Source organism: Ruditapes philippinarum, unplaced genomic scaffold (genome assembly GCF_026571515.1).
Source record: "Ruditapes philippinarum isolate M1 unplaced genomic scaffold, ASM2657151v2 ctg931_1_1_1_1, whole genome shotgun sequence".
Lineage (NCBI taxonomy): Eukaryota > Metazoa > Mollusca > Bivalvia > Venerida > Veneridae > Ruditapes > Ruditapes philippinarum.
In genome coordinates, this window is record NW_026859402.1 from 223,497 (window position 1) to 251,360 (window position 27,864).

At 33.6% G+C, this 27,864-nt stretch overlaps 1 protein-coding gene across 1 annotated transcript in view; it reads left to right on the forward strand.

Annotated features, from left to right (window-relative positions):
• Positions 1-6,485: 6,485 nt before the first annotated feature.
• LOC132756365 (phosphoinositide 3-kinase regulatory subunit 4-like) overlaps positions 6,486-27,864 on the forward strand; it is a 47,133-nt gene continuing 25,754 nt past the window's right edge. The window contains 15 exon segments of the mRNA XM_060747424.1: positions 6,486-6,580; positions 9,476-9,605; positions 10,300-10,424; positions 11,241-11,296; positions 12,004-12,153; positions 13,273-13,374; positions 14,423-14,616; positions 15,375-15,501; positions 19,377-19,549; positions 20,425-20,545; positions 21,721-21,816; positions 22,399-22,493; positions 23,317-23,356; positions 24,695-24,777; positions 27,290-27,356. Coding sequence (XP_060603407.1) covers positions 9,514-9,605; positions 10,300-10,424; positions 11,241-11,296; positions 12,004-12,153; positions 13,273-13,374; positions 14,423-14,616; positions 15,375-15,501; positions 19,377-19,549; positions 20,425-20,545; positions 21,721-21,816; positions 22,399-22,493; positions 23,317-23,356; positions 24,695-24,777; positions 27,290-27,356 — 1,521 coding nt within the window. The 5' untranslated portion in view covers positions 6,486-6,580; positions 9,476-9,513.

Consider the following 27,864-nt stretch of genomic DNA (forward strand, 5'->3'; position numbering starts at 1 on the left):
GATTTACAATAAAACATGTAAAGCATAGAAAAAATAATCGGAAATACAGTGGTCAATCATCAAAATTCCATATAAACAAGCAAAGCATATCAAAATTTCAAAAGCTATAAATTCTAAACAATGTTAAGATGTTATTATATTTCTTGTTATTTTCAAATATGTCTGGTGATATTTTAACATGATTCAATACACTCAAGTAAATGTTTATTATGTAAAACATCAGGTCATTTGGTCATTTATAAAGATATAACCTTCTTCTTTTCATACTTTCTACATAAATGTGTTTGTCGAATCAAGTTTGGTAGGATATGTTGCCATTTGAGGGAGTTCTAACCCTTTGTCCGCTCAACAAGTTTGAGCTTCTTGAATAGCCTTGTATTTTGCCGGCTGAGAAATGATTATCAATATTTTCGTCTGGTATTTTATATTAATAATCTAATATAAGATGTATTGATAAGTTTCAAAGATATTGCCACGAAACTTGCAATAATATAGTATAAGAAGTTTGTGACCAAGCATATAATATTCTGCAAAATCAAAGTCCATAGCTATTACTTAGCTATTACTTACAATTATTTGTTGAAAATATATCCATTGCTCAACATATCAGTTGACTGTAAATCAAGCAACTTCTTAATTTAAACGTGTCATGTTCTTTATCAAAGGCAGTGATGAATAGTATTATACAACAAATACGTACCACTTTCAAGGCCCATAACTCAGTGACAGCTATATATTATATACCAAATATTATCTGTTTTACGAACGATTTTTGTTTTGCGATACATTAATCTATCTGAAAAAGGTTTAAATTCGGGTAGGACGCGGGCAGACGTAAGGTATATCAGGTGCTCTTCAGTTTAGGATCTTTCATCCACTTTTATTACCACATGCAAGTATACTATATATCTACCTACCAACCGCCCGCCCTATGGACAGACGGACCTATGGGTATACCGACCGGAGGAAGAACATAAAGACGTAGAAGTAGAAGCACACATTTTTGAACATACATGTACGAGTAACTGTATGTGACTTATACGACGATATAATCAGGTATATTCGCATTTAATAATAAAAAAATCTAATTGAAAATAATGTACGTTCTTGTTGAAAACATGAAACTATAGAAAATATTTACACGGCCTTTTGGCAGTGCAAGGTGTGACAGCTTGTATTTGTACGAAATTTTCGTGCACTTAATTTCGTGCACTTATTTTAATCGGACAGATTAACGTTAATTCAATGTTAAAATGGCTGCCTTCAATAGATGTTTACTTAAATCGATTATGCTAAGCATTTATTGTGTTAATGTTATATGGATAACGTTTTGGACCTCAACTTTGGTTAGTTCCTTATTTGTTTGGTGATGGGAACACGTTGTTGTTGTTGTTTTTTTTTATAGAGTTTCAGCAGCCTACAAAGAACAAATGAAAATTCATTCAATGCTGGAATCAACAGTTGCTCTGTTCCTAGAAATGACCATCCATTTTTTTAAGTTCGCTACAACTTTCCGTTCGTTTCTATGGTGACCTGTTTGAGGCAGTTAAAATATCGCCTGTTAAGATATTAGATTGGCTAAATCTCTTGTTTTAGCTCGACTAATTGAAGAAACTTCAGTGGTTAAACTCACGTGCCCGTTCGATCTGAAATAATGCACGGAAGGGCACCTGAGGTCAATGACCTATACTGTGTCGGTGTGACAACAAACAAATATACAAAATCAAGCCCTGTGAAAATACGAGCGCACTGCTCTTGTTAATAGATAAGAAGCGAGACACAACATTCGCTTTTGAAGAACTTTTACTAGTCAAGTCATACTTTCGCATTGTAACATGGGCTCCAGCGATTGGCTGAAAAAAGTGCAGGAAAAACCGCAAGATTCAATTGGACATGAGGTGATTGGATGAAAATGGGGTATTTTTAAGTATGAAACTTATTTAGAAAGTAACACTATATTGTTTTCTGAAGAAAATGAAATATTTCATGAGTCTCTGTGATAATTTGTGACTTGGATATTTGATTTATGAAAAGTGTATGTTATGTCAGTCATGTGATCAGCAGAAAATTTCAATGAAATTGGGGGGAGGGGTAATCCTCATTGAAGTCATTTTGCAAAAAAATGGTTGGCTACCGCTATATAACAGGAACATTTTTATGTGTCAGGTATTTCATTCTGCTTGAAGAACCACCTCTTTAGCATTAAACCTCATTTTTAAGGTAGGATTAGGGACCATTTCTTATAATGTAAGTCTATGGGAAAATTAATGAGTGTCTGACCGTCACTGGTGAAACATGCGAGAGTTAAGGTTAATCATCGTCAAGTTTTTACATCTTATTTGTCACGAGCATGAGTTAAGCGTGCGAAAAATTCAGCGTTGAATGGCGCCAAATGTTTAAAATCTCACTGCTTTATCCATAAAGATATATCCATAAAGATACAGAAGGGCGACATGAGACTTTCAGAAGAAAAACATTGCATTTCAAAAGGTGTCATTTAATCACAACAAAATTGCATGACAATTACATACTCTGTACATGAGGAATAATGAAAAGTGCAACATCCCTTACGTCCCCTAGCACCGGCTTGAGCGGTACTCAATTTTCAACACTTAAAAGTGTTGGAATCAATGATCCCGAAGGACCAGAAAAATATAACAACACTAACCAAACGAATGAATTCAAAATTATACTGAACCCTATTTGTACAACTATTTACTTTTCAGTAAATGGGGCTTTTCTTTCATGAAATAGCACTTTGTACGTACTTATTGTGTATAACACGGGTGCGTATTTGTGTGTTTTATTTCATGTATATCCACCTCCATATGCTATTAGGTATATGCATTACGTATACCGTTTGTAACGTACATATCGTTTTCATTTCTTTTATACAATACATCTTGGGGACGGAGTACTGCAATTCATTTATGAATTGAAATAACGATAATCAGCGCTACGAAAATGCTATGAAACGTTTTACGTAGGAAACATCAAATTCATTCTTGTAAGCCGAATGTTACATATGAGAACACAAGTTGAACGGCCCGTTTGTTTCTGTTTGATATGAAAATGCCATAAGAAACTCAATAAAATAACACTTTTATAGCAGACGACACATTTGTGTCACATATTTTCGCGGTAGCATGACGCTGCAGACATATTGTGCACGAAATGTATGCAGCCAGCTAGGTTTCTGGTGCGGATACGGACTTAACCGGCCTATTAATTAGTAAATAAACTGTTCGGGTAATTTTCATATAATGCAAGTTTCATGTGATAAAATGCGATCATTTTATAACTTTTTTGATCGTCTTTTTTTTTATTATGCTTCGTCGAAAACGTCACCGTCTTGGAAACTGACGTCACAATATACTTTCTGACGAAATAGTAGGACGTTACCGTCTAGGATACCGTTGTTACGTTCTGACGAAATAATAATGCGTCGAATGCGTCGGTATATTTTAATTCGACGTTAGGATGCAGGGAAATGTGTTAAAAACCAAAAATCTTTACATTACAAATGGAAACTAAGACTGATGCAACTTAATATATTAATAATAATAATAATAATAATAATGATTATAATAATTATAATATGATAATAATGTAATAATGATAATAATAAAAGGAAGAAGAAGAAGATGAAAAAGAAGAAGAAATAATGATCATAAAGATACTGGTACTATTTATTGAAAATGATAACAATATAAAAAATATTACAAATAATATAAAGAAATAATAATAATGATGATGATGATAATGATTTTATTGCCATTATCATCATCATCCTATTATACAGAAGGGTGTGTTTTCTTTAATTAAAAGCAGGAATTCAAAAATCTGGAGAAAGTGCGATTCCTCGGAAGCATTAATCACAACAAAATTGCATGATAATTGCATACCCTGTACACGAGGAAAAATGAAAGAGTGCAACATCCCTTACGCCCCCTAGCACCGGCTTGAACGGTACTCAATTTTCAACACTTAAAAGTGTTGGAATCAATGATCCCGAACGACCTGAAAAATATAACAACACTAACCAAACGAATGAATTTAAAACATGTTATGCATTTCTAAAAAATAAATAGTTCATTTTACGTCAAAAATCGTTCTAATGTAGATCGTTAGTTTCTAGACTCGGGTCAATTTGAAGCATAAGGACTAGCTCTACTTGAGCGTTTGTTTCCTCTTTCCTAACATGGAATTATTCCCAAATGAAGAATGCGTTTGTTCATTTTCGATTCTGGTGTAAACACCATTCTTTGTGTGAATGAATCGCTCAAGAAAGTGATGTGTCTGTAACACTATCTTAGAGCGCACACAATACATTAAAATAGAAAACAGATTTATCTCCCATTCACCATTGTCATTCAAAAAGTAGCTCGATACCGGAACTGCTATTGCGTCCCTTTAACGGCTGCCTTTTTCGCAAATAAGTCACTCGCGTGGAGACAACAGTCACTTCCAGTCGTAATTTGAATGAGATAATAGAAGAAATATGAGAAAAAGCTGAACATGTGTTTGACTTTGTACATATAATGCACACGTTAATTTAACCCTTCAATCGCATTTTCTCAAAAGCCAACACACAGTCATATCTCACAAGTTTATATTCGACCAGTATAATGGGGCGTAGGGGGTGTATATACTGAACCCTATTTGTACAACTATTTACTTTTCAGTAAATGGGGCTTTTCTTTCATGAAATAGCACTTTGTACGTACTTATTGTGTATAACACGGGTGCGTATTTGTGTGTTTTATTTCATGTATATCCACCTCCATATGCTATTAGGTATATGCATTACGTATACCGTTTGTAACGTACATATCGTTTTCATTTCTTTTATACAATACATCTTGGGGACGGAGTACTGCAATTCATTTATGAATTGAAATAACGATAATCAGCGCTACGAAAATGCTATGAAACGTTTTACTCAGGAAACATCGAGTTCATTCTTGTAAGCCGAATGTTACATATGAGAACACAAGTTAGTTTCTGTTTGATATGAAAATACCATAAGAAACTCAATTAAATAACACTTTTATAGCAGACGACACATTTGTGTCACATATTTTCGCGGTAGCATGACGCTGCAGACATCTTGTGCACGAAATGTATGCAGCCAGCTGCGTTTCTGGTGCCTCTGGTGTCGGACTTAACCGACCTATTAATTAGTAAATATACTGCTCGGGTAATTTTCATATATTGGCAAGTTTCACGTGATAAAATGCGATCAGTATGTTACTTATTTCATCGTCTTTTTATTATGCTCCGTCGAAAACGTCACCGTCTTGGAAACTGACGTCACAATATACTCGCTGACGAAATAGTAGGACGTTACCGTCTTAGATGCCATTGTTACGCTCCAGTTTAGATGACGTAATAATTTGTCGAATGCGCCGGAACATGTATATATGTACATTGCTCTGACATCTGCAAACCAGTCAGTAATTAACCCTCCAAAATGACCTAAATCGTTTAGAAAAGTGGGAGTTGGCGTTGAGTTATATGAAATTTTATAACACACACCCTTGCCGATTTTACGACTCCGTAAATATGGTATTGCACGGCCTTGCATATATTTTGACGTGACTTCATTAGCGTTATACAAACTTAGTGTAAAGACGCGCTAAATGTTAGCGTTATACTATATGCGTGTAAATGCAAAATGACTCTTATTTCACCTTAAACAATATTTATTTTGTTTATGTGATAAATAGAATATCAAATTCGTGTAAGTTCATTAATTACTGAATTTATTGCAGGAGTTGAATAAATTAATATTATGCTCGCCAGAGACTCGCATAATATAATCTTATTCAACTCGTGCAATAAATTCAGTATTGAGCATACACTGAATTCAATATCCTCTATATATCCCCTAAAACTGTCAATTTATCTACGTCACAAAAATTTAACATCTTATCCCAACACAAAACAACCTTCATGGTGTCCAATTACAAACCTTTTCCTGAGATAAACACATAGGCTTGGGTATATCAGAAAATCCTTACATGGACAGCCCGTATGCCCACATATACAGGACATCCAAGAAAGCAACCCAAACCTTCGGATTCCTACGCAGAAACATAAATGTTAATTGCTTACTAGACGTTAGTCAGACCTTAGCTTGAATATGGTTCCGAAGCATCGTCTCCCCAAACTAAAATACAAATAGATTTAATATTCAACAAAGAAATGTGTTCTTAAGTTGCGGGGGCTATCATCAATTTAAAAAATAAAAATAACGACAGACACTTGGGATGTGGAGCTCAAAACGATTTAAAATAAAAAAAATAATGTATATTTGTCAATCCCAGCACATGTAACGTTACTGATCATACTGTATATATCAACAAAACTTGATATAAGCCGTTTTGAAAAAAAATATTTCAACGTATTATTATAGACGTTGAAATATGATTTTTTTCCAAAACGGCTTATATCAAGTTTTATATATAGGTCGAACATCTAAAGGGACGAATAACTTCTGGAGCGGAAAAACATGAGTACGAAATAATCGTAATCTCAAAGGAAAATTTATGAGAAATACGTGTCGTCCCTGTTTAAGGCAAGAAAATTATTATTTTCGTATGATTGAATAGAAATATAAATGGAAAACTTGGTTGATAGATATTTCAAAGACTTTTTGTTTCCTTTACTTCTGTTTTCAACTTTGTCTTAAGTTGAATAGTATACGGATAACATTTTTGGATACAGTTCCACACATCTCATTGATGAATTAATGTTTAAGATCAAGTTTTGAATAAGTTTATAAATGTATATTTTTATGAACTTCAATGTTGAATCAATAGCATGTCAAATGTGATTTCATAAGCAAAACTTTCTGTTCTGTTTCAAGTATATGTAATTTTTAATCCTCCCCTTTTCTCTTCTTCTTGTCAAACCCCTTCTATGCCTATGGCGTTTTTCAACTTTTTACGGGAAAATGGCCCCCATTAAAAAATTTGGAATCATTTAGTATGTTGCCTACCCATTTAAGCGAATGATATATTTTATTAAAAATCAGCTGTTTTGGGTGGGTTTTTTTCGCCAACAGAAGTTATATGTAATCATGTACAATTATCAGGACTCTCGTTAGTATTTTGAGACTGGGGCCAGGGTCCATGCAGGGGGGGATTTTGCATGATTTTCAAATATTTTTCATTCAAGGGGGAATTTTTTTTCGGTAAGACTTGAAATTGTGCGACATTTGCCGTTTGTGGAATATGTACTAATTTCCGGTTGCCGTTCGCGGAATATATATTCGCCGATCGGCGTTTTCTATGCCCGTTAAATATTAATTTCAAGGGATTTCAAGGGAGATTTTTTTCAGTTTTAGGGGGAAAAAACACACTTTTTTGGTGGGGGAATGGGGCCGATATTCGGCCCGAAATTTTACCAAACAAGAGCCCTGATTATGTATTATTTACTTCTATCATGAAAGAAATTGAATTGCTGAATTAATTACAGAAAGATACCCGAATATGATAGAGAATAACAATAATGAACATTATTATTTATATTTAAAATATCTCACAAAAATGAAAAAAAGACGCTATTTCTTACATATACATACATGTATGTTATGTTTTATATTTGCTTAGTGAAAATTAGTTAAACACACGAAAGGAAATATAAATTATTCTACATGTATATGAAAATTTTGTGTTTTTGAATTAATAATATAGGCCAAACATTCATTATTATATTGATATACATTTTCAGCATCCTCGTCCATATTCAGGGCTGCATATATATTTGCCGCAGTATTTTTGAAAAAAATTATCCATTGTATAAACTGTCCTGATTTTTACACTAAACTTGGATTAATTTCTCATATAATATATGATGACAGATCATGTCAATTTTATTAAGAGAAATTGTACTTTTATAATTTCTAAATAAAATATTGCGTCAGTATTTTGGTTTTATCACTTTCATTTTGTCATGGTTATTTACAACTTGTCAATAACACTTCATTTTTTCACTTTTTACGTAGTACATGTAGCAAATATTCACCATGGTATATGTTAGTTATAATGCCAAAATCTTATGAAATTCTCTTCATATTCTAAAATATGAATTTATATTCGGTATGTAGTTATTCCCTTTAATCAGAAGTGGCCGTCACTATTGCTTTTGTAGGCAGTGTTGTGGAATATTGATAAATTAGAGAAATGAGAAAGAAATAAAGTTATACATTGTATTTGCCTCCTGTCCTCAGAGGAAAATCAGCTCTACATAATTTCTTTATTTGACTGTCAAAAATTTCAACAAATTTCCCTTTCAAAGATATATTGAGACAGTGACACTAGTGCAGACTTAAATAACTGTTAAAGTAACTGGTTTAGGCTTTGTCTTATAAATATTGACAATCCAAAAACTTATGGATCATAATTTTATTATAAATTTTGAGACATGTTTCGATAATAAGGAAAAATTATAGTGAATTTGAAAATTAGAGCTATCATTAGTGGAAATGAAATATTGATAAACTTTTGAACTGTTCTTAAATTATCATTACAATTTTTTTTTAAAAAAAGGATAAATTTCACTTGATAATGATAAAATGTAAAGAAATGATGAAAATTCTCTAAAATTATGAATTTATATAGAACTTAAAGCAGGTGCCCTGTTAAATTAACATGACCTTTAGCACATGTTATCTACATCTCTGCTTTAAGTTATCTATAAGCCAATACATTATGGTTACTTCTAAAAGAACGTGTTACCAGTAAGAGGACAGTTGTCACAAGAATGACAGTAAATACTGCATAAAAAACAAATACAAAAAGAAAACAAAAACAGACTATTTTACAAAAGAAATATGATTAATTTGTGACTCTAGCAGTTGTATCATAATCTATATGATAAACATAGTATATTTTATATTGAAATAATTTTTGTACTATTTGCTTTTGTAATAAAACAATTATATTTAAATAGTGCATCGTCATGGAACCAGGTGCCATATTTTATAATATTTAACCATAGCCTTGTCTACCTGGATATAGTGGTCACCTGTCTTATAATAGCGGTCATTTTAGCACAGTCCTCATGCTGACCACTATAGACAGGTTAGACTGTACCAGTATTGGCCAGTAATTGTTGTTTAATCTTCCAGTCATACCGCCTCCGTGGTCGAGGCTTAGAGTCGATGACTTCTAATCCAATTACCTCTCTGCCATTGGTTCCATCCCCGGGAGGTGCTTTGGTAGTTTAAACGCGGAGGAAGGTGGTTTAGTACTGGTGTAACTCTCCAGGAACGATGGTTAGGAAACTACCTGCCTGCATGACGGGAAAAGGCGTAAAATGAAACAAACAAACAAAACAAACATAATCTTCCAGCCTAACAATTCCTTGACTAGGCTTGTTTTAAATTAATATTATAGCATATATTTGCTCAGATTAGTTACACATTTTGTCAATGATCTTTTATTTTTTGTTTTTTTGTTTTTTTTTTAAGTTTTTAAATGTAATGAAGCAGTACCGGTAATCTAAATGGGTAACCAGTTGACGGGTATAGCACCCTCCCAGATTCTACCTGTGGAGCAGTATCTAACAGATTTACCTGACACAGAGTTTGACTGCAGGTAATATATGCATCTTCTTTCAACGTGTAACTGGTTTGTTAATTGAAATGTTTTTAGAATGGCAGCATTCCTGGTAAAATTGGGGAGAGTATCATATGCTTAGCAGTTCTTAAAGTTTTGTTGTTTTTTTTTGAAAAAGAAATAAAAACACAAAAAAACAGTGGGATAATTTTGATTTACCTGAAGTTTAGAAAATGTATAAATGGTTTGCATTAATTGTTTTACCAGAGGTAAAATTTTGGTAAAAGAAATTAATCACCAGTGAAAATTGTCAAATGGTGTTATAAGGTAACCATTTGAAGAAGTTGTATTTTATATGAAGCTAAATATCTCTTTTCAATGCTATTATGATTAAATAACCAAGTTGGGTGGTGAATTTTAATATTGTTACTGTTGCATGTACACATACTTGGGATTTTAGCACCACAGTTGGGAATTTAGCACTGTTTTGACAAAAATTTGGAATTTTAGCAGTGTTTCATGCAAATTTGGGAATTGCTTGTGGTTTAAATTTTTTTTCTTAATATCAGTAGGCAACAACAGTCTTGCAAATGACAACAATTACCTACAGTTAGTTATATTTTGAAATATGAAATTTTTATCAAAAAATCATCAGTCATTCAGAGGGGATGCGAAAGTATTTTCAAAAGGGACTGGCAGCTGTATTATTAGGAAATATTTTGATTGTTTTCAGTTTGGGTAGTACAAGATTTTTCAAGGTTGCCAAAGCGAAGTGCAAAGAGGGCAGTGTGGTGGTGAAAGTTTTTGTCATTCATGACCCTTCATTACCACTGGCATCATATAAAACAAGACTAGATGGTATGTTAACAGCTGTAAAAGTGGCCTCCAGTTTTTCTAAATGTTAAATATGTTATTTGTAGATAAATCGTTTCATATAATTGTTAAATCAAAAGAATTAAGGTGGAACATGAATTTTGCCGTTGATAAAGTACATAAACAATAAGGTCCTCAATACTTCTAATCTATCGGTCCACTTTCTGTATGTAAATTAGTAAAGTGGACGATAAGTTTTACGATCTTATATTTCTAGAAACGAACGTCACTTATGCGCTATAAATAGCTCTTAAGGATGCTGTTTTGAAGAAGGCTTAACAGTGATATGATGCACTTAAATTTCCAAGAAAAAATTACTGAATTAGTGAAATACTTAGTTTGAACCGATACAGAATTGTTTTTCCAACAAATAATTAAAGCTGAAGGCCGCTTATAAAAACTGCACACCTGCTAATTAGTAAAATTAAATCTATTTGAAAAATTTAAAAAAAAATACTGTTTGTACATGTATATAGGATTAAATTCACTACAGTGTTGGAGCAGTACCTTTAGAAGCTTGATCGAAATTATGATCAAAAGGAGAAAAATTATTGCTTTTTTCAGCCATTCTTACATTATTTAGTCATGATCCTATTTAAATTGGTGTGAGGAAACGAAGTAGCCATTATAAAGTGCAATTTTTTGGGTGAAAAGGCGAGATGTTCCCATTCAGGCATATTCAGATATTTTTAGTTACAAAAGGATGGCACAAAATCTTTGACACAACTCTGTTTAAATAATTAATAGGTAAATTTTATTGTTGCATGACAATCTGTGTTAATATGTTGTTGTTTTTTCCAGAGATATGTGTAAATCTGAAGGGGACTTCAAATTGTATACCATTTCAAAGGGCTGTGGTAAGACTTTTAAATCATGACACGTTTCAAATAAATATGTCATTAATTGTTAAGATTGTCATCAGTCTTCAAATTGACATGTTTTGTTTTTGTATCACATATTGTGGTCGGTGACATGTTGAGAAATTTGTAATTACTCATTAGTTATCTAGAAAATGCAGTTGGGTGTATTGCCTACCAAGATAAGACCAAAAATATGTTACAATCGGCATAAAAACCAAACTGATCAAACACTGTTGCAAAATCCATATAATGACACTATAGTTAACTGATTACCAACACCTAACCCTCAGTCTTGAAATTGACATGTTCTTGTATTAGTATCAGATATATTAAAGCAGCATGCCTCCAGATTCCTGCTAATTATCATGAAAATTTTGCAAATGTATTAAAAAGTAAAATATTGTTAAGTGAACAAAGAAAATAATTTTACACATTGCAGACGGCACTTACAACCCATGTAAATTACTAAAAAAAGATCACAATGTGCAAAAGTAGCCCTTACTGCGATAGTAACACAGTAGAAATGTGGTGAAAAATACTTTAAAATTGGCCATTTATTGCAAATAACTTTGAAAATTGTTACTATATTTTGAATCATTTTACCTTTCTTAAAATTTCAGAACATTTTTCTCAAGTGTGATTTTTTAAAAATATTTTGGCTCATCTGAAGGCATGCAGCTTTAAAGGTGCTCAATTTATTTCAGCAATTAGACAAGGCAGCTCTCTTGTTCCGACAATATGTGAAGGACAGTTTGTATGATAGGATCAGTACACGGCCATTCCTCAATACAATAGAGAAGAAATGGATAGCATGCCAACTTCTGTGTGCACTTAACCAGTGTCACAAGCTGAAGGTATGATGTGCTGGCATTCTTTTATTAAAATCAAATTTATGTCAGGGCTTCCAAAAAAATTTAGTTCCAAAAATTTGGAAGTCCGAGACTGTAAAATGTCCCACAATTGAAGTCACATTGTATCTATAGGTAAAGAAGGAAAAGTATTTGAGCCGCGTCATGACAAAACCAAGGTAATGCGTTTGCGAACAGCATGGATCCAGACCAGCTTGCGCATCCGCTCACTATGATCAGGATCCATGCTGTTCGCTATCAGTATCTCCACTTGTAATAGAGTTGATAAGCGAACAGCATGGATCCTGATCAGACTGCGCAAGCTGGTCTGGATCCATGCTGGTCGCAAACCCACTTTGTTGGTTTTGTCATGATGCGGCTCAATTTTCATTTTGGAGGTGACAAGTCAAAATCACAGAAGCCCTCTATGTTGTAGATTGCTTTTTATACTTAATTATAAAATAAGAAATTATGTGATGAATGCCAATTTTACTGTAAAATAAGTGTTGAAGACAACTCTTAGTTGAAGAGTATATTTGAAATTTTACAGTAAAACCTGTGTTAAAGACCACTCCTTTATTTAAACCTGTATGGGAGTTCAAACCTGTGTTGATGGCCCCTTTAACATTCAAAACCCTGTTTTGAAGAACATTTTAAAAAAACAAGCAGTTTTGTAAGCATATTTTACATTCAAACCTGTGTTAAAAGCCACATACAAAGTCAAATCCTATGTTTCTGTCAACTATGGAATCAATTGCTGTTGAAAGTCACTTTGTTGAAGTTCATTTTTCAAAATCAGTTCTCAATATTAAAAATGTAAAGCTGTAAATTGTCATAGTTTACACATTGATTTTTCACCTTATGTAAAAGAGCCCATAGCAGGCCTCTACCCAATCAAAATTTTCTTTACATTTGTGTTTTTTTCCCAAAGATCTAAATGTATGCCAGCTTTTTTATTTCCCAGATTATCAATTTCAGTGATGATTTTGCTTAAAATAAAGAGCCTAGGTCTCTTTCCAATTAAGTAAGAAAAATGATATTTTATTATCTTTTTCACAATATGTTTCTTTATTACCATAATTTATGTAACCATGATGTTAAGGTGAGAGATTTTTTACATGACAGGTTTGCCATGGTGATATAAAGTCAGAGAATGTGATGATAACTGGCTGGAACTGGTTGCTGTTGACTGACTTTGCTAGCTTTAAACCTACCTATCTCCCAGATGTAAGTACTCCTTGTAATACATTAGCTTTTACTTTCTGTTAATTTTCTTTCTTTGGGATAATTAGTAATCATAGTTTTATGAGAACCAGACAGAAGTGATTTGAGACTAAAAAAAGGATTGGAGCACCACACTAAATACCGTATTTCGGTATATACCAGACAAGGCACTTAAATGATAAAATGCTAAAATCTTGTCTTTTTACCCAACGGAACAAACTTTAAAAGGTCTAATTCATCTTTTCACAAAGATTTATGTACGATAATAAATAAAAAATGAAATTTCTGCAAGCGTCTAGAGGTACTGCTCCAATGCTGTAATGAGTTAAATCCATTATCTTTGCCATCAGCATGTACCTCCGTACAGCCTGACTAGGCCCTATATAGTTGGTTTTTTGTTTTGATATCTCAATATTGGATATTGGTAATGGAAAGTTCCAAATATGAAAGGTGGATAAGTCTATTAAAAAAATCAGCAAATAAAGGGTTAAATCTGATCTTTTATGCATTCCATTCAAACTTTATTTTAATTTATGTCTTTATTTTCTTTATTTTTTTGAGAAAAAAAACATGATTAAAGTAAACTTTTCCCAGACAATAACTATAAAAACCTTTAACATGGCCTGTCATCTTTTTTTAGGTAAGAACACTTATTACTTTTATGGGATACAAATCATTGTGCTGGTATAATTATTACTCTATTATTAGTAATATATATCTACTATTTATGGTGTCTTTTTATCGGGAATAATTGGTCACCAGTCATTTGATATGCCCTTATCTCTCTGACAAAAATAACTCGGGGAATTAAGAATATTGGGTTATTAGGAACAGTCCATAGGTACAACAAACTTTTACAATTATAGCTTCGAAAATAAGCGCAACATGTTTACTAAACATTATCTATTGTGACGGGTAGCACACCGTTAAGCTAAAACGGTAAAGGATTGTTCGTACCTACAGATTAGCTGGGAAAAACCCACATTTGCCGAGTTTCGGATGAAATCTGTTGTGAACATCTGTAAATGATTCATGTATGTTATATTTTCAGGACAATCCCTCGGATTTCTCGTACTTTTTTGACACGTCAAGGAGGAGAACGTGTTACATTGCCCCGGAGCGATTTGTTGACAGCAGTTCTCGCAATGCTGAGGTCGCAGGTCAAAGTCAAAACCTTGACCTTACAGCTACAGGGGAAGTAAAAACTGGTGACCTTACACCTGCCATGGACATCTTCTCCGCAGGGTACATACTATAAATAAGTATTTAATCTTGATGCTGAAATTTTAAATGACAAGGATCACCTATTACAAATTTTTACTATTTACAGCTAATTTAATTAGTGGTAAATTTTTTTATGACATTATGCCTTGTCAACAAATATTTACAATTGACACTGATGGTTGTGTAGATTTAGTTTCTGACTTTAAATCCCTTTCTGCAAACAGGTGCTAGCTTATGGAAGGTCAGTTGTTCTACAAGAGTGCCTGCTTGAAATAAAGCACAAAGGTGTACTTAAGTTTTTCTTCTAACCAGAAATCTGAAAAGTAATGCTTTTTATAGTGCAATACTTAAAGTGACATTATGCCAATCTATTGTAAAATGGTCAGTTAAAAGATAAAAATCAAAATAACTTGACATATGTTATGTCATAATTATATTCAAATTTAGATTTTGCCATGAAAAAATAAACAGTAATCTAGATGCCTAATTGAAATGTCTATAAAAATATCCCTTAGAACATATGTGAAATATGCAATTCTTAAAAAGAGTGGGACACTGTCTTATAATCATTTAGTTTGTTTATATCTTGTATTATAAAACATTTTTCTTTATCAATTGTTGACAATTGGTCAATAATCATTTTAATAGCCAATCTTTTGAAATATATTCTAATTCAACCCAACTTGACAGTGAAAAAATTACCATAACAGCACTTTAATAAAATACCTGGAAATTAAAATTTAACAAATATTCTATCATAATGACCTTTCTTGTAACAGATGCGTGATAACCGAGCTGTTCACAGAAGGGAGTCCACCATTTGATCTGTCACAACTTCTGGCCTACAGAAACAGGGAATATAGCCCATGGAAAATACTTGAGACTATTGAAGATACAAATGTTAGGGTACGTCAACAAAAAGTGATCTTTTCTTTACATGTTTCTTTTCCTACCAAGAAAGGAACACTTTTTTACTAAGATGGATGAAGGAAGTAATTAAGGCATTGTTGGTTAATCTTTTCAGAGCTACACCTGCTGATTTGTAAATTACGCAACGATTGCCGTTGCCGTCCGCAAACTTGTACCTGGATCATAACTTTTTTATTTCTTGATGTATTGTCTTCATTCTTGGCCACAACAACCCTTGGGACAAGACCTTTCAGTAGACCACACTAACCCTGACCTTCATCCATAAATGACCTTGACCTTCAAGGTTAAAAGTCCAAATTTTGCTTGTTCTTGCTGTTATTGGCTGTAACTTTGTTATTTTTTAATGGATTGTCTTCAAAGTTCAAATTTGAACATTATAATCTTCAAGGATATCCCTTAAAAATAACTAGACAGACCTTGACCTTCACTCATAAATGACCTTGACTTTGAAGGTCAAATTATTGAAATTTTCATTTTTTTGGCTATTATTGGCTGTAACTTTGTTATTTTTGAATGGATTGTCTTCAAACTTGAACATAATAATCTTCAAGGATAACCCTTAAAAATAACCAGACAGACCTTGACCTTCACTCATTAATGACCTTGACTTTGAAGTTCAAATTACTGAAATTTTCGTTGTTTTGGCTGTAACTTTGCTATTATTGAAGGGATCAACTTCATATGATAACAGAACATACTTAGGGACAAGACCTTGTTGTGACTTCACCACTTGACTTCACCACATGACTTCACCACCTGACTTTACCATGTGACTCCACCACGTTACACCACCACGTGACTTCACCACATGACTCCACCACGTTACCCCACCACGTGACTCTGACTGCACCAAGTGACTGCACCACGTGACTTCACCATGTGACTTTACCACGTGACTCTACCAAGTGACTCTACCACGTGACTCCACCACGTGACTCTACCACGTGACTCCACCTCTTGCCTCCACCACGTGACTCCACAACATGACTCCACCACGTGACACCATCACGTGACTCGACCACGTGACTCTACCACGTGTATCTTTTTATAGAATTGCGTGTTTCTATTTATAGAATTGCATGTTTCTATTTATAGAATTTTCTATTTATAGAATGGCGTGTTTCTATTTATATATATAATTTAGTATATTTATATATACAAAATATATACACAAAACTTATGTGACAAGACAGACTGATTAATTCTATAAAAAGGAAACGTTAAGATTTTGTTCAAACATTTCTTTGTTTGCTTTTGGAGAAAGTAAAAAGTCCAGCGTTGCCCCGGCCCAGCGGTGGCTCTTGTTTTTTTTGCGATTTAGAAAGATTGGTGTATCCAATTAGTTCAGAAATTCTGAGATGTACATGTATCTTCATGAATACCTGTTAAATGTAATCAAAACATCTACAGAGGTGCGAAAATGATACTTGTAAATTTAACAAGTAAGCGGGTATTCGATCAGAAAAATGACCGAGTACTCGAGTATTGATTTTGGCATTCTTTGTCGTCCCTCTTGTAAAAAGAAGTTGTTTTACTTGTCTGTCCATTTCTCTTAAAAGAAAAAGCATCTGATTATTAATCCTTGTGTTGCTGGTTTGATCCTTGGATGAGGTGTAATGTTTGCATGACGACTGATCTTGAACATTGACTTGTCTAATGGTCATTTGTCTCTCACTGCGGTTTCAGAAATTTTGTGGTATTAGTACTCTGTCATTTGCAGAGAAATTGGTAATTACTGGTTTGTTATTCAGGAAAGCCAGTTAGATGGACTGACCACCAAGATGTTACTAAACATTAGTTAAATAGTTCAATAGGGCATAAAAAAACAACAGAAAAAGAAACATAGTTTTTTCGTCTTTGGATTTCAAGCCATAAAAATTACACAAGTCCTCCATCAGTAAACTTTAAAAGTTGCCAATGAATCAACAGATGTTTATGTAACTTTAGTCATGACAAAGTACATGTATGTAAATCAAATTACATGTAAATGTTTTTATGCCTCACTTAAAAGTTGGGGAGCATACTGTAATGGGGTGTGCTGTCTATCCATCTGCTTGTATGCCCTATTATTATACCCCCGCACAACAAAGTTGTAAGAGGGGTATACTGGAATCAGCTTGTCCGTCCGTCCGGCTGTCCGTCGGTTTTTTCTTGTCCGCCCAATAACTTTGACCCTTAGTCTTCATATTTGGCATGGAGGTTAGTCATGATTAGTAGATGACCCCTATTGATTTTGAGGTCACTAGTTCAAAGGTCAAGGTCACAGGGGCCTTGACTTCAAAAAGCTTGTCCGCCCAATAACTTAAGATTCCTTTGACCCTTAGTCTTCATATTTGGCATTGAGGTTAGTCATGATTAGTAGATGACCCCTATTGATTTTGAGGTCACCAGGTCAAAGGTCAAGGTCACAGGGGCCTTGACTTCAAAAAGCTTGTCCGCCCAATAACTTAAGATTCCTTTGACCCATAGTCTTCATATTTGGCATTGAGGTTAGTCATGATAAGTAGATGACCCCTATTGACTCTGAGGTCACCAGGTCAAAGGTCAAGGTCACATGGGCCTTGACTTCAAAAAACTTGTCCACCCAATAACTTAAGATTCCTTTGACCCACAGTCTTCATATATGGCATGGAGGCTAGTCATGATAAGTAGATGACCCCTATTGACTTTGAAGTCACCAGGTTAAAGGTCAAGGTCACAGGGGCCTTGACTTCAAAAAGCTTGTCAGCCCAATAATTTAAGATTCCTTTGACCCACAGTCTTCATATTTGGCATGGAGGTTAGTCATGATTAGTAGATGACCCCTATTGAGAAAACAGACTTCTATTTCAGAAGGCCACATTGGAAATAAGATATATATGATTGTTATTATATGTTCTTAATGTGTAACCTTCTTTAAATAAAGATATTATTATTATTATTATTATTATTATTATTGACTTTGAGGTCACCAGGTCAAAGGTCAAGGTCATAGGGACTTTGACTTCAAAAAGTTTGTCCACCCATTAACTTAAGATTCCTTTGACCCACAGTCTTCATATTTGGCATGGATGTTGATCATGACTATAAGGTGACCCCTATTGATTTTGAGGTCACTGAGTCAAAGGTCAAGGTCACAGGGACCTTGACAAAAAAAAGCTTTTCTTCTCAATTGCTAAAGAATGTCCTGTCCGCAATGTTTTGATTTTGACATTTTCACATTTGAAGCATGTAGAATACATAACTTAGCAATGCACTGGCTTAGTAACCTCAGATTTGGCAGGGGGGTTGTCCTTGAGCTCTAAATGGCCACTGTTGATTCTGACAAAGTGGTATGCGGGGGTATTCACGCCATGATAGTGGCAGTTCTAGTTTTTGTCTGATCTATAACTTGAAAAGGAATAAGCTGTGGTTTATATACTTAGTAGAGGCATTTCTCATAAATTAATGACCCCTGTAAATTTTGAGTTCCTTAGGTCAAAGGTGAAGGTCACAATGATACTTTGTGTAAAATCCTTGTACAATAAATATCTTGAAAAAAGGAATAAACTGATGTTTATATAACTTGGTAGCAATATTTCTCATGGCAAATAGATGACCCCTATTGAAAAAAGGTCATAAAGTCAAAGGTCACAGTGACTATTTGTGTAAAATCCTTGTCTGGTCATTCATTAACTTGAGAAGGAATAAGCCAGAGTTTGTTGAAATTGGTAAAGACATTGCCCATGGCCAGTAACTGACCTCTATTTAAATTTAAGGCAATTGGTCAAGGTCACAGTGACATTTGATGTAAAATCTTCATCTAATCAATGACTAGAATCAGTCCGCTTGACACATTTCTATGTTGGATATATACATGTACTATATTTTAGGACTTGGTACGTCACATGATGCAGAGGGAACCGAGTCACAGATTGTCGGCGGAGGAATATCTGATACAGCAGCGGTCAAAAACCTTCCCAGAATACTTCTATACATTCCTTAAACTTTACATACAAAGATTTGCAACCCCACCTATCCTATCTCCTGATGACAGAATTGTTAGGTATATTTTTTCTTGTCATGTTTTAATACTTAAAGAGACTCCACTGAGGTTTTTTGACATTAATGGACTGGAAATATTCTATTTGAGAATTGTGTATCATTCTATGAAAGTCTGGACTAATGACTGTGCAAAATTTAGATAATTTGCTTGCTCCAATTGTCCAGAATTTGAATGTTATAAGTTCAACTGCCAGCTTAATAGAGAGAGACTCAGATTTGTTCTCACATAAACTGCGGCACTGGAGTGTAATAAAGCCATTTAATAAAACGATATTACACTAAAGTAATAACACTTTTATGAGATGTCATTTGCGTTAAAGATAAACATAGCGTTAAAGCACGCTAATGGTAGTGTTACACTTCAGTCGCATCATTGAAAAATTACTCTTTGTGACAGTTTACCGTTCTCATTTTATAGAGCCAGAGACTATGGGGTACAATGATAGAGAAAAAAATTGTTGAAATTTGTGTTAAAGCAGCACGCCTCCAGATTAATGCTAATTTTCATGAAAATTTGAAAATGTATTTGACAGTATAATATTGTGAAGTTACCAAAAGAACGCAATTTACACATTATAAATGGCACTTACAACCCATGTAAATTACCATAAAGAGGTCAAACTATGCAGAAATAGACCTTACTGCGTTAGTAACGCAGTAGAAAAATAGTTATAAATACTGAAAAATCAGTAATTAATCACACATAACATGTAAATTATTACTAGAATTTTCAATCTTTATACTTTTCCTAAAATCTTAGTACATTTTACTCAGGTTTTATTTTATCGAATATTTTTGCTCATCTGGAGGCCTGCAGCTTTAAAACCAGACAAACAAACAATCAAACAAATATTTAAGTATCTTATTATGTTTTAGGGTGAAAAGAGACATGGAACTGATCCTGGAAAATCTAAAAATAGACAAAGATCACCCAGAAAACAACAGTGTTCTTACACTGATCATTTCATTGGTTGGTTCAAGTTCAAGGCAAGCCAATGTAAGTATATGTGTTCAACTCAGTAACTTTTCTTCATTCTGATTTATCACATCACTGGAATAGTTCTCAGCATAACATAATTGGTAAGTATTTCTTGTTGTGTAACACTTCTTGATTTATATAAGATACTGTTTGCTTGTTTGATAATGATTTGGTTTTATGTCACACTGACACAGTATTGGTCATATCGTGACGTTCCAGCTTTACTGGTGGAGGAAGACCTCGGGGGTTCTTTTGTGCATTATTTCAGGCACAAACAGGCATCTGAGTAGAACCACCAATGTTCCTTAAGCTAGCTCGATAGCCCCTGTAGGGATTCGAACCCAAAGTGGTGAGGGGCAAGTAGGTTGAAGTCGGCAACCTTAACCACTTGGCCACGGACTCCCCTAATTTATCAGTGACATACAAGTCATATCACTCTGTTTGAAATCTCAGTGAAATGTAGAATTTTGGTTTCTACTGTATACATTGAGAAGCATAGCAATGAAAAATGCAGAATGTCTTAAGCTAGTCTTACTGTATTGCTTTCTGGCCAAAAAAATCTAACATGGGCCAATATCGAAGCAAATCGGTTATTTCCGGAATTTTTTTTCTTCAAAATCTTGGGCATTAAATTATTTACAATCAATTATCCTTTATTGCTATGTACTAAACCGGTTATAAACTGTTAAATTATTGAATACCAAAAATTGTGTAAACAAACGTTCCGAAAATGGCCGATTTATTACGATATTGGCTGATGTTATAAATGTTTAGGCAGGAAAGCATTGCAGTAAGTTTGCCTCCAGAGTCATGCTGATTTTCATAAAAAATTTCAAAATATATTAAAAAGTGAAATATTGCGAATGAAAGTAAGTCACACTTGCAAACTTCTCTTATAATGCATGTAAATTACCAAAATTGCCTTTACTGCATTACTTGTATAGTAAATATATGGTGATAAAAACTTCAAAATCAGTCTATTAATTACACATTACTTGTAACTTATGACTTTAATCTTAATACTGTTAACTGTACTTAAAATTTTACTACATTTTTCTTTTCTCCAGTTTGATATTCTTGAAATATTTTGGCTCATCTGGTGGCATGCGGCTTTAATACAGTGTAAATTGATGTCAATATTGTGAATCTCAATAAAAAAAGTTAACAGTATTCAATGTTGCTTTTATTTACAGTTCTGCAATGCTAAGCTGATGGCATTAGAATTGATGACGGAGCTTGCTCAGTATGTAACATCAGATATTATCCTGGATAGAATACTGCCCTATCTTGTAAGTCAATCTCTTACCTGAAAGTTTGATCCTCTAAGAGAGCAGATTATCTGTTTGGTTTATTAACTGTTTGCCACCCTGCAGAAGATGTGCATTAAATTTGTAGGGTTTGTTTTTTCAAAAGTTTAAAGTTTTTAAGATACAAATAGAGTTATATCAGTTATTAAGTTATGGGCCATGGAGTTAAAGCATTTGTAGCATTATTGTGAAGTATAAATTAATAATGTTTTAGCATTTGTAGCTTTATTGTGAAGAATAAGTTAACACTGTTTGAGCATTTGTAGCATTATAGTGTCATATAAGTGAACACAATTTTAGTATGTATAGCATGATTGTGAAGTATAAGTTAATGCTGTTTTAGCATTTGTGGCATTATTGTGAAGAATATGTTAACACGATTGTAGTATTTATAGCATTATTGTTAAGTAGTGAAGTATAAGTTAATACTGTTTTAGCATTGCTAGCATTATTGTGAAGAATAAAAATAAGATAATTGTAGCATTATTGTGAAGTGGAAGATTATACTGTTATATTATTTGTAGCATTATTGTGAAAAGTACAATACAAAACATTATCTTACAGATGCATATGGCCTTAGATAAGGAGGCTAAAGTCAGAGCAGAAATGTTGAATTGTGTAACCAGATGTCTCAAAGATTTACATAATGTACCAAGAAGGTAAGTCTTTACCCAGAATGCAATTGTTATCCTTGCCCTGCTATTTTTCTATAATGGAAATGCCCTGTTTGGACTTTGGAAGAGTCCATTCAAGCTTAAAGTAAACAATGTACAGAATGATTCAGTATTTAGTTGACTTTTCATTTATACACACATTGCCTACTCTGCTTATATGCATATGTAGCCTACATGGCAGATTGATCTAATTGTTTTAGATCACTGACTTAAACTTATATTGATTTGTCTACTTTGAGATAAAATGCAACTGTTTGTACTTGCGAAAGTAAGTCAGTGAAAGTAAGTCCTTTTTATTCTAAAAAAATTATGGAAAAAAAAATAATACTTTGGAACCAAACACTAAACAATAAAAACCTAACACTGATGGTGTTTTCATTATACCAAAATATTATGCTTCTTCTTTCCTTCTTTATCATAGTAAAATTCGGGATTTTTGAGGGTTTTTTTTTCAAAAAGAAACAAGATATTATCCTGAATTTTCTATATACATTTGAAGCGAAAATACAAAGAAAACACTTCTGAAATAGTGACACTATTTTTATGGTAGTTTGTTTCAACACAAGTTTTTTCTGAGTCATTCGTTAGTGAATGGATATTTTACCAGTGTTTAAAGATCTTGACCTGATTTTCCACATGTATGTGCCAACTTCTGCCAACGTCTTCACTCAAAATAGGACAGACAAAAAAAATCAAGGGTTGTAGCATTTGAATAAAAAAGTGTAGGTCTGGAAACCAAAACTGAACTTTCAGTCTGGATTTTTTTTTGTTCAGTTGATTACATCATTGTTATTTTTTTTTATTTCAGTGATGCCAATGTATTTCAAGAGTATGTCTTCCCAAATCTGGTGAGTTTTTATTATTTTTTTTTTCTATTTTTTTAAGAATGAAAGAAATATTTCAAATGGTAGAGCAATGATATGTTTTCAATTATTGCAGAAGTCAGCTGGGTGTTTTGAATTTTGCTTATAAGCTATAAATACCTGTGATCTTTGAAGAGTCCTTAAATTCTTTTGCGGGTTGTAGCTATTATTCAAACTAAACGCATGTCTGTGGCTGTACTGATATGGCAGCTCGTTCATGGAGAAACGCACCTTAAGTCACTTTTAGGTCGACTATTCAAAGAGTAAGCAGAGCTGTTGTTGGCATCTGTGTAGCCTTCACACTCTGATTAAGTTTTGGTGTGCAAGCTGGGATCTCAAATAATTCTGAAGGGAATGGATTGAAACTTCACTCACTTGTTTACTTTGATTATCTTACATGATGGACACAGGTTCCATAACTGTTGAGTAACCTTGTTACAGAGTTATGCCCCTTTTCCACACTGTCATGCTTCTTATGGACAGCTCCTGTTTCATTTATAAAATTTAATGAATTTTTTTTGTCAGTTTCACTTTAAATCAAATATCTCAAGACCATCTTCTTTATTGTCACAAATTTTAAGTGGACAAGATTTTTGACCATACTCTAGCTGGAGTAACATTTTTGGCCGGGTTGCACTGGTGCAAATCCGGGTTATAGTATGGTGAATGTTGGGCGGGCAGGCAGGCGTTTGGGCGTGGAAAATATTTTCGTAACAGTTTTCTCAGCAACTACTTATCACAGCCACATGATATTTGGCATACAGCATAGACACATGGTCTCATACCAAGGGATTTGATTTCAGGTCTGTCGCTCATCCACTTCCTGTTTATCCACTTAGTTAAATTAGTTAAATTTTTCAACATTAATGGTCAATGGTAGAAAATTTTCGTAACAGTTTTCTCAGCAACTACTTATCACAGCCTCTTGATATTTGGCATACAGCATTAACACATGGTCCCATACGGTGGGATTTGATTTCAGGTCTGTCGCTCATCCACTTACTGTTTATCCACTTAGTTAAATTAGTTAAATTTTTCGACAAAAGGTCAATGACAGGAAATTTTCGTAACAGTTTTCTTGGCAACTACTTATCACAGCCTCTTGATATTTGGCATACAGCATTGACACATGGTCCCATACTGTGGGATTTGATTTAAGGTGTGTAGCTCATCCATTTCCTGTTTACCCACTTAATTAAATTTTGTATATTAATGGGTCAATGGTAAATTTTTTTTGTAACATCACAGCCTCATGATATTTGGTGTACAAATGCAACCCGGCCTTTTCTGTGTTTGACCCATTTGATATATTTGTATTTCCAGTCTCCACTAGCCCAAGATCCAGCAACAACTGTTAGGGCAGCGTTTGCTGAAAATATTGCTCAACTGGCAGAGACGGCACTACGGTACTTCTAGTTGTTTAAACAAATTTCATACTCGAAACTGTGTTTAATGATTTTCAGATGCATTTTATAGAAGCAATGTAATTTGATATAAATATATACAGTTGGATAGAAAAGATTAACTTTTGAATGATGAATGAATATTAACAGTTATACAAGTCTGTACTCTTGCCTGGCAGATCTCTGCTTTTGGCAGACAAGACTATATTGTTGGCTGACAAGTTGATATTGTTGGCTGACAAGTTTATATTGTTGGCTGACAAGTCTATATTGTTGACAGACAAGTCTATATTGTTGGCTGACAAGTTTATATTGTTGGCTCACAAGTTTATATTGTTGGCTGACATGTTTATATTGTTGACTGACAAGTTTATATTTTTGGCAGACAAGTCTATATTGTTGGCTGACAAGTTGATATTGTTGACCGATAAGTTTATATTGTTGGCTGACAAGTTTATATTGTTGGCTGACAAGTTTATATTGTTGGCTGACAAGTTTATATTGTTGGCAGACAAAACTATATTGTTGGCAGACAAGTTTATTTTGTTGGCTGACAAGTTTATATTTTTGACTGACAAGTCTATATTGTTGGCTGACAAGTTGATATTGTTGGCTGATAAGTTTATATTGTTGGCTCACAAGTTTATATTGTTGGCTGACAAGTCTATATTGTTGGCAGACAAGTCTATATTGTTGGCTGACAAGTTTATATTTTTGACTGACAAGTTTATATTGTTAACTAACAAGTTGATATTGTTGACTGACAAGTTGATATTGTTGGCTGACAAGTTGATATTGTTGACTGACAAGTTTTATATTGTTGACTGACAAGTTTATATTGTTGACTGACAATTTTTATATTGTTGGCTGACAAGTTGATATTGTTGGCCGATAAGTTTATATTGTTGGCTCACAAGTTTATATTGTTGGCTGACAAGTTTATATTGTTGACTGACAAGTTGATATTGTTGACTGACAAGTTGATATTGTTGGCTGACTAGTTTATATTGTTGGCTGACAAGTTTATATTGTTGACTGACAAGTTTATATTGTTGACTGACAAGTTTATATTGTTGACTGACAAGTTGATATTGTTGACTGATAAGTTGATATTGTTGACTGACAAGTTGATATTGTTGACTGATAAGTTGATATTGTTGACTGATAAGTTGATATTGTTGACTGACAAGTTGATATTGTTGGCTGACAAGTTGATATTGTTGACTGATAAGTTGATATTGTTGACTGATAAGTTGATATTGTTGACTGACAAGTTGATATTGTTGGCTGACAAGTTGATATTGTTGGCTGATAAGTTTATATTGTTGGCTCACAAGTTTATATTGTTGGCTGACAAGTCTATATTGTTGGCTGACAAGTTTATATTTTTGACTGACAAGTTTATATTGTTAACTAACAAGTTGATATTGTTGACTGACAAGTTGATATTGTTGGCTGACAAGTTGATATTGTTGACTGACAAGTTTATATTGTTGACTGACAAGTTTATATTGTTGACTGACAATTTTATATTGTTGGCTGACAAGTTGATATTGTTGGCCGATAAGTTTATATTGTTGGCTCACAAGTTTATATTGTTGGCTGACAAGTTTATATTGTTGGCTGACAAATTTTTACTGTTGGCTGACCAGTTTATATTGTTGGCTGACAAATTTTTACTGTTGGCTGACCAGTTTATATTGTTGGCTGACAAGGTTATATTGTTGACTGACAAGTTTATATTGTTGACTGACAAGTTGATATTGTTGGCGGACAAGTTTATATTGTTGGTTGACAAGTTTATATTGTTGGTTGACAAGTTTATATTGTTGACTGACAAGTTGATATTGTTGACTGATAAGTTGATATTGTTGACTGACAAGTGTATATTGTTGACTGACAAGTTTATATTGTTGACTGACAATTTTATATTGTTGGCTGACAAGTTGATATTGTTGGCCGATAAGTTTATATTGTTGGCTCACAAGTTTATATTGTTGGCTGACAAGTTTATATTGTTGACTGACAAGTTGATATTGTTGACTGACAAGTTGATATTGTTGGCTGACTAGTTTATATTGTTGGCTGACAAGTGTATATTGTTGGCGGACAAGTGTATATTGTTGGCGGACAAGTTTATATTGTTGGTTGACAAGTTTATATTGTTGGCTGACAAGTTTATATTATTGGCTGACAAGTTTATATTGTTGACTGACAAGTCTATATTGTTGGCGGACAAGTTTATATTGTTGACTGACAAGGTTATATTGTTGACTGACAAGTTTATATTGTTGGCTGACAAATCTGTACTGTTGACTAACAGATCTATTGATTTAACAGTCAACATTTTAAAAAGATTTTAAAGAAGAAAGATATGTGGAATTTTATTTGTTTCATATATCAAAGATTAATTGCATTCAGGTTGTAACTTTTTTTACATAATGATTTATATGGAGTTTATGGAGCCATCGATATTATGACTTTTTGAAACTGATGGTGTTTTTGCATGTTTCAGTGTTGTAGAAATGATGCAGCTGAGTGATATAGAAGACACAGAAGTGAAGGAGGATACCACTGACTTTGTAAGCTGCTATTGGAAACTTACAGATAGTTATCAATTACAATATTTACCTCCCTTGCCAAAGTGGCAGCCATTTTGGGGGTCAATATTCAATATAATATAATTGGCAAAAAATGAAACATCAATGTAAACATATTATTTAGGTGCATTGTCAAATTGTCAAATTCTTCTATAATGTTATAATTTTTCTTCTTAAGTGAAAAAAGCAACAAATCACACAGTATTTAAATGACCCGTTATAATATGAAGTCCTATTTGGTATTTTTGCTCAAATTTCAAACGAGACAAGCTATTTTATGTTTTACCATTTGGGCCGCGTCACAACAAAACCAACATAATGGGTTTGCGACCAGCATGGATCCAGACCAGCCTGCGCATCCGAGCAGTCTGATCAGGATCCATGCTGTTCGCTTACCAACTTTATTACAAGTAGAGAAACTGATAGCAAACAGTATGGATCCTGATCAGACTGCACAGATGCGCAGGCTGGTCTGGATCCATGCTGGTCG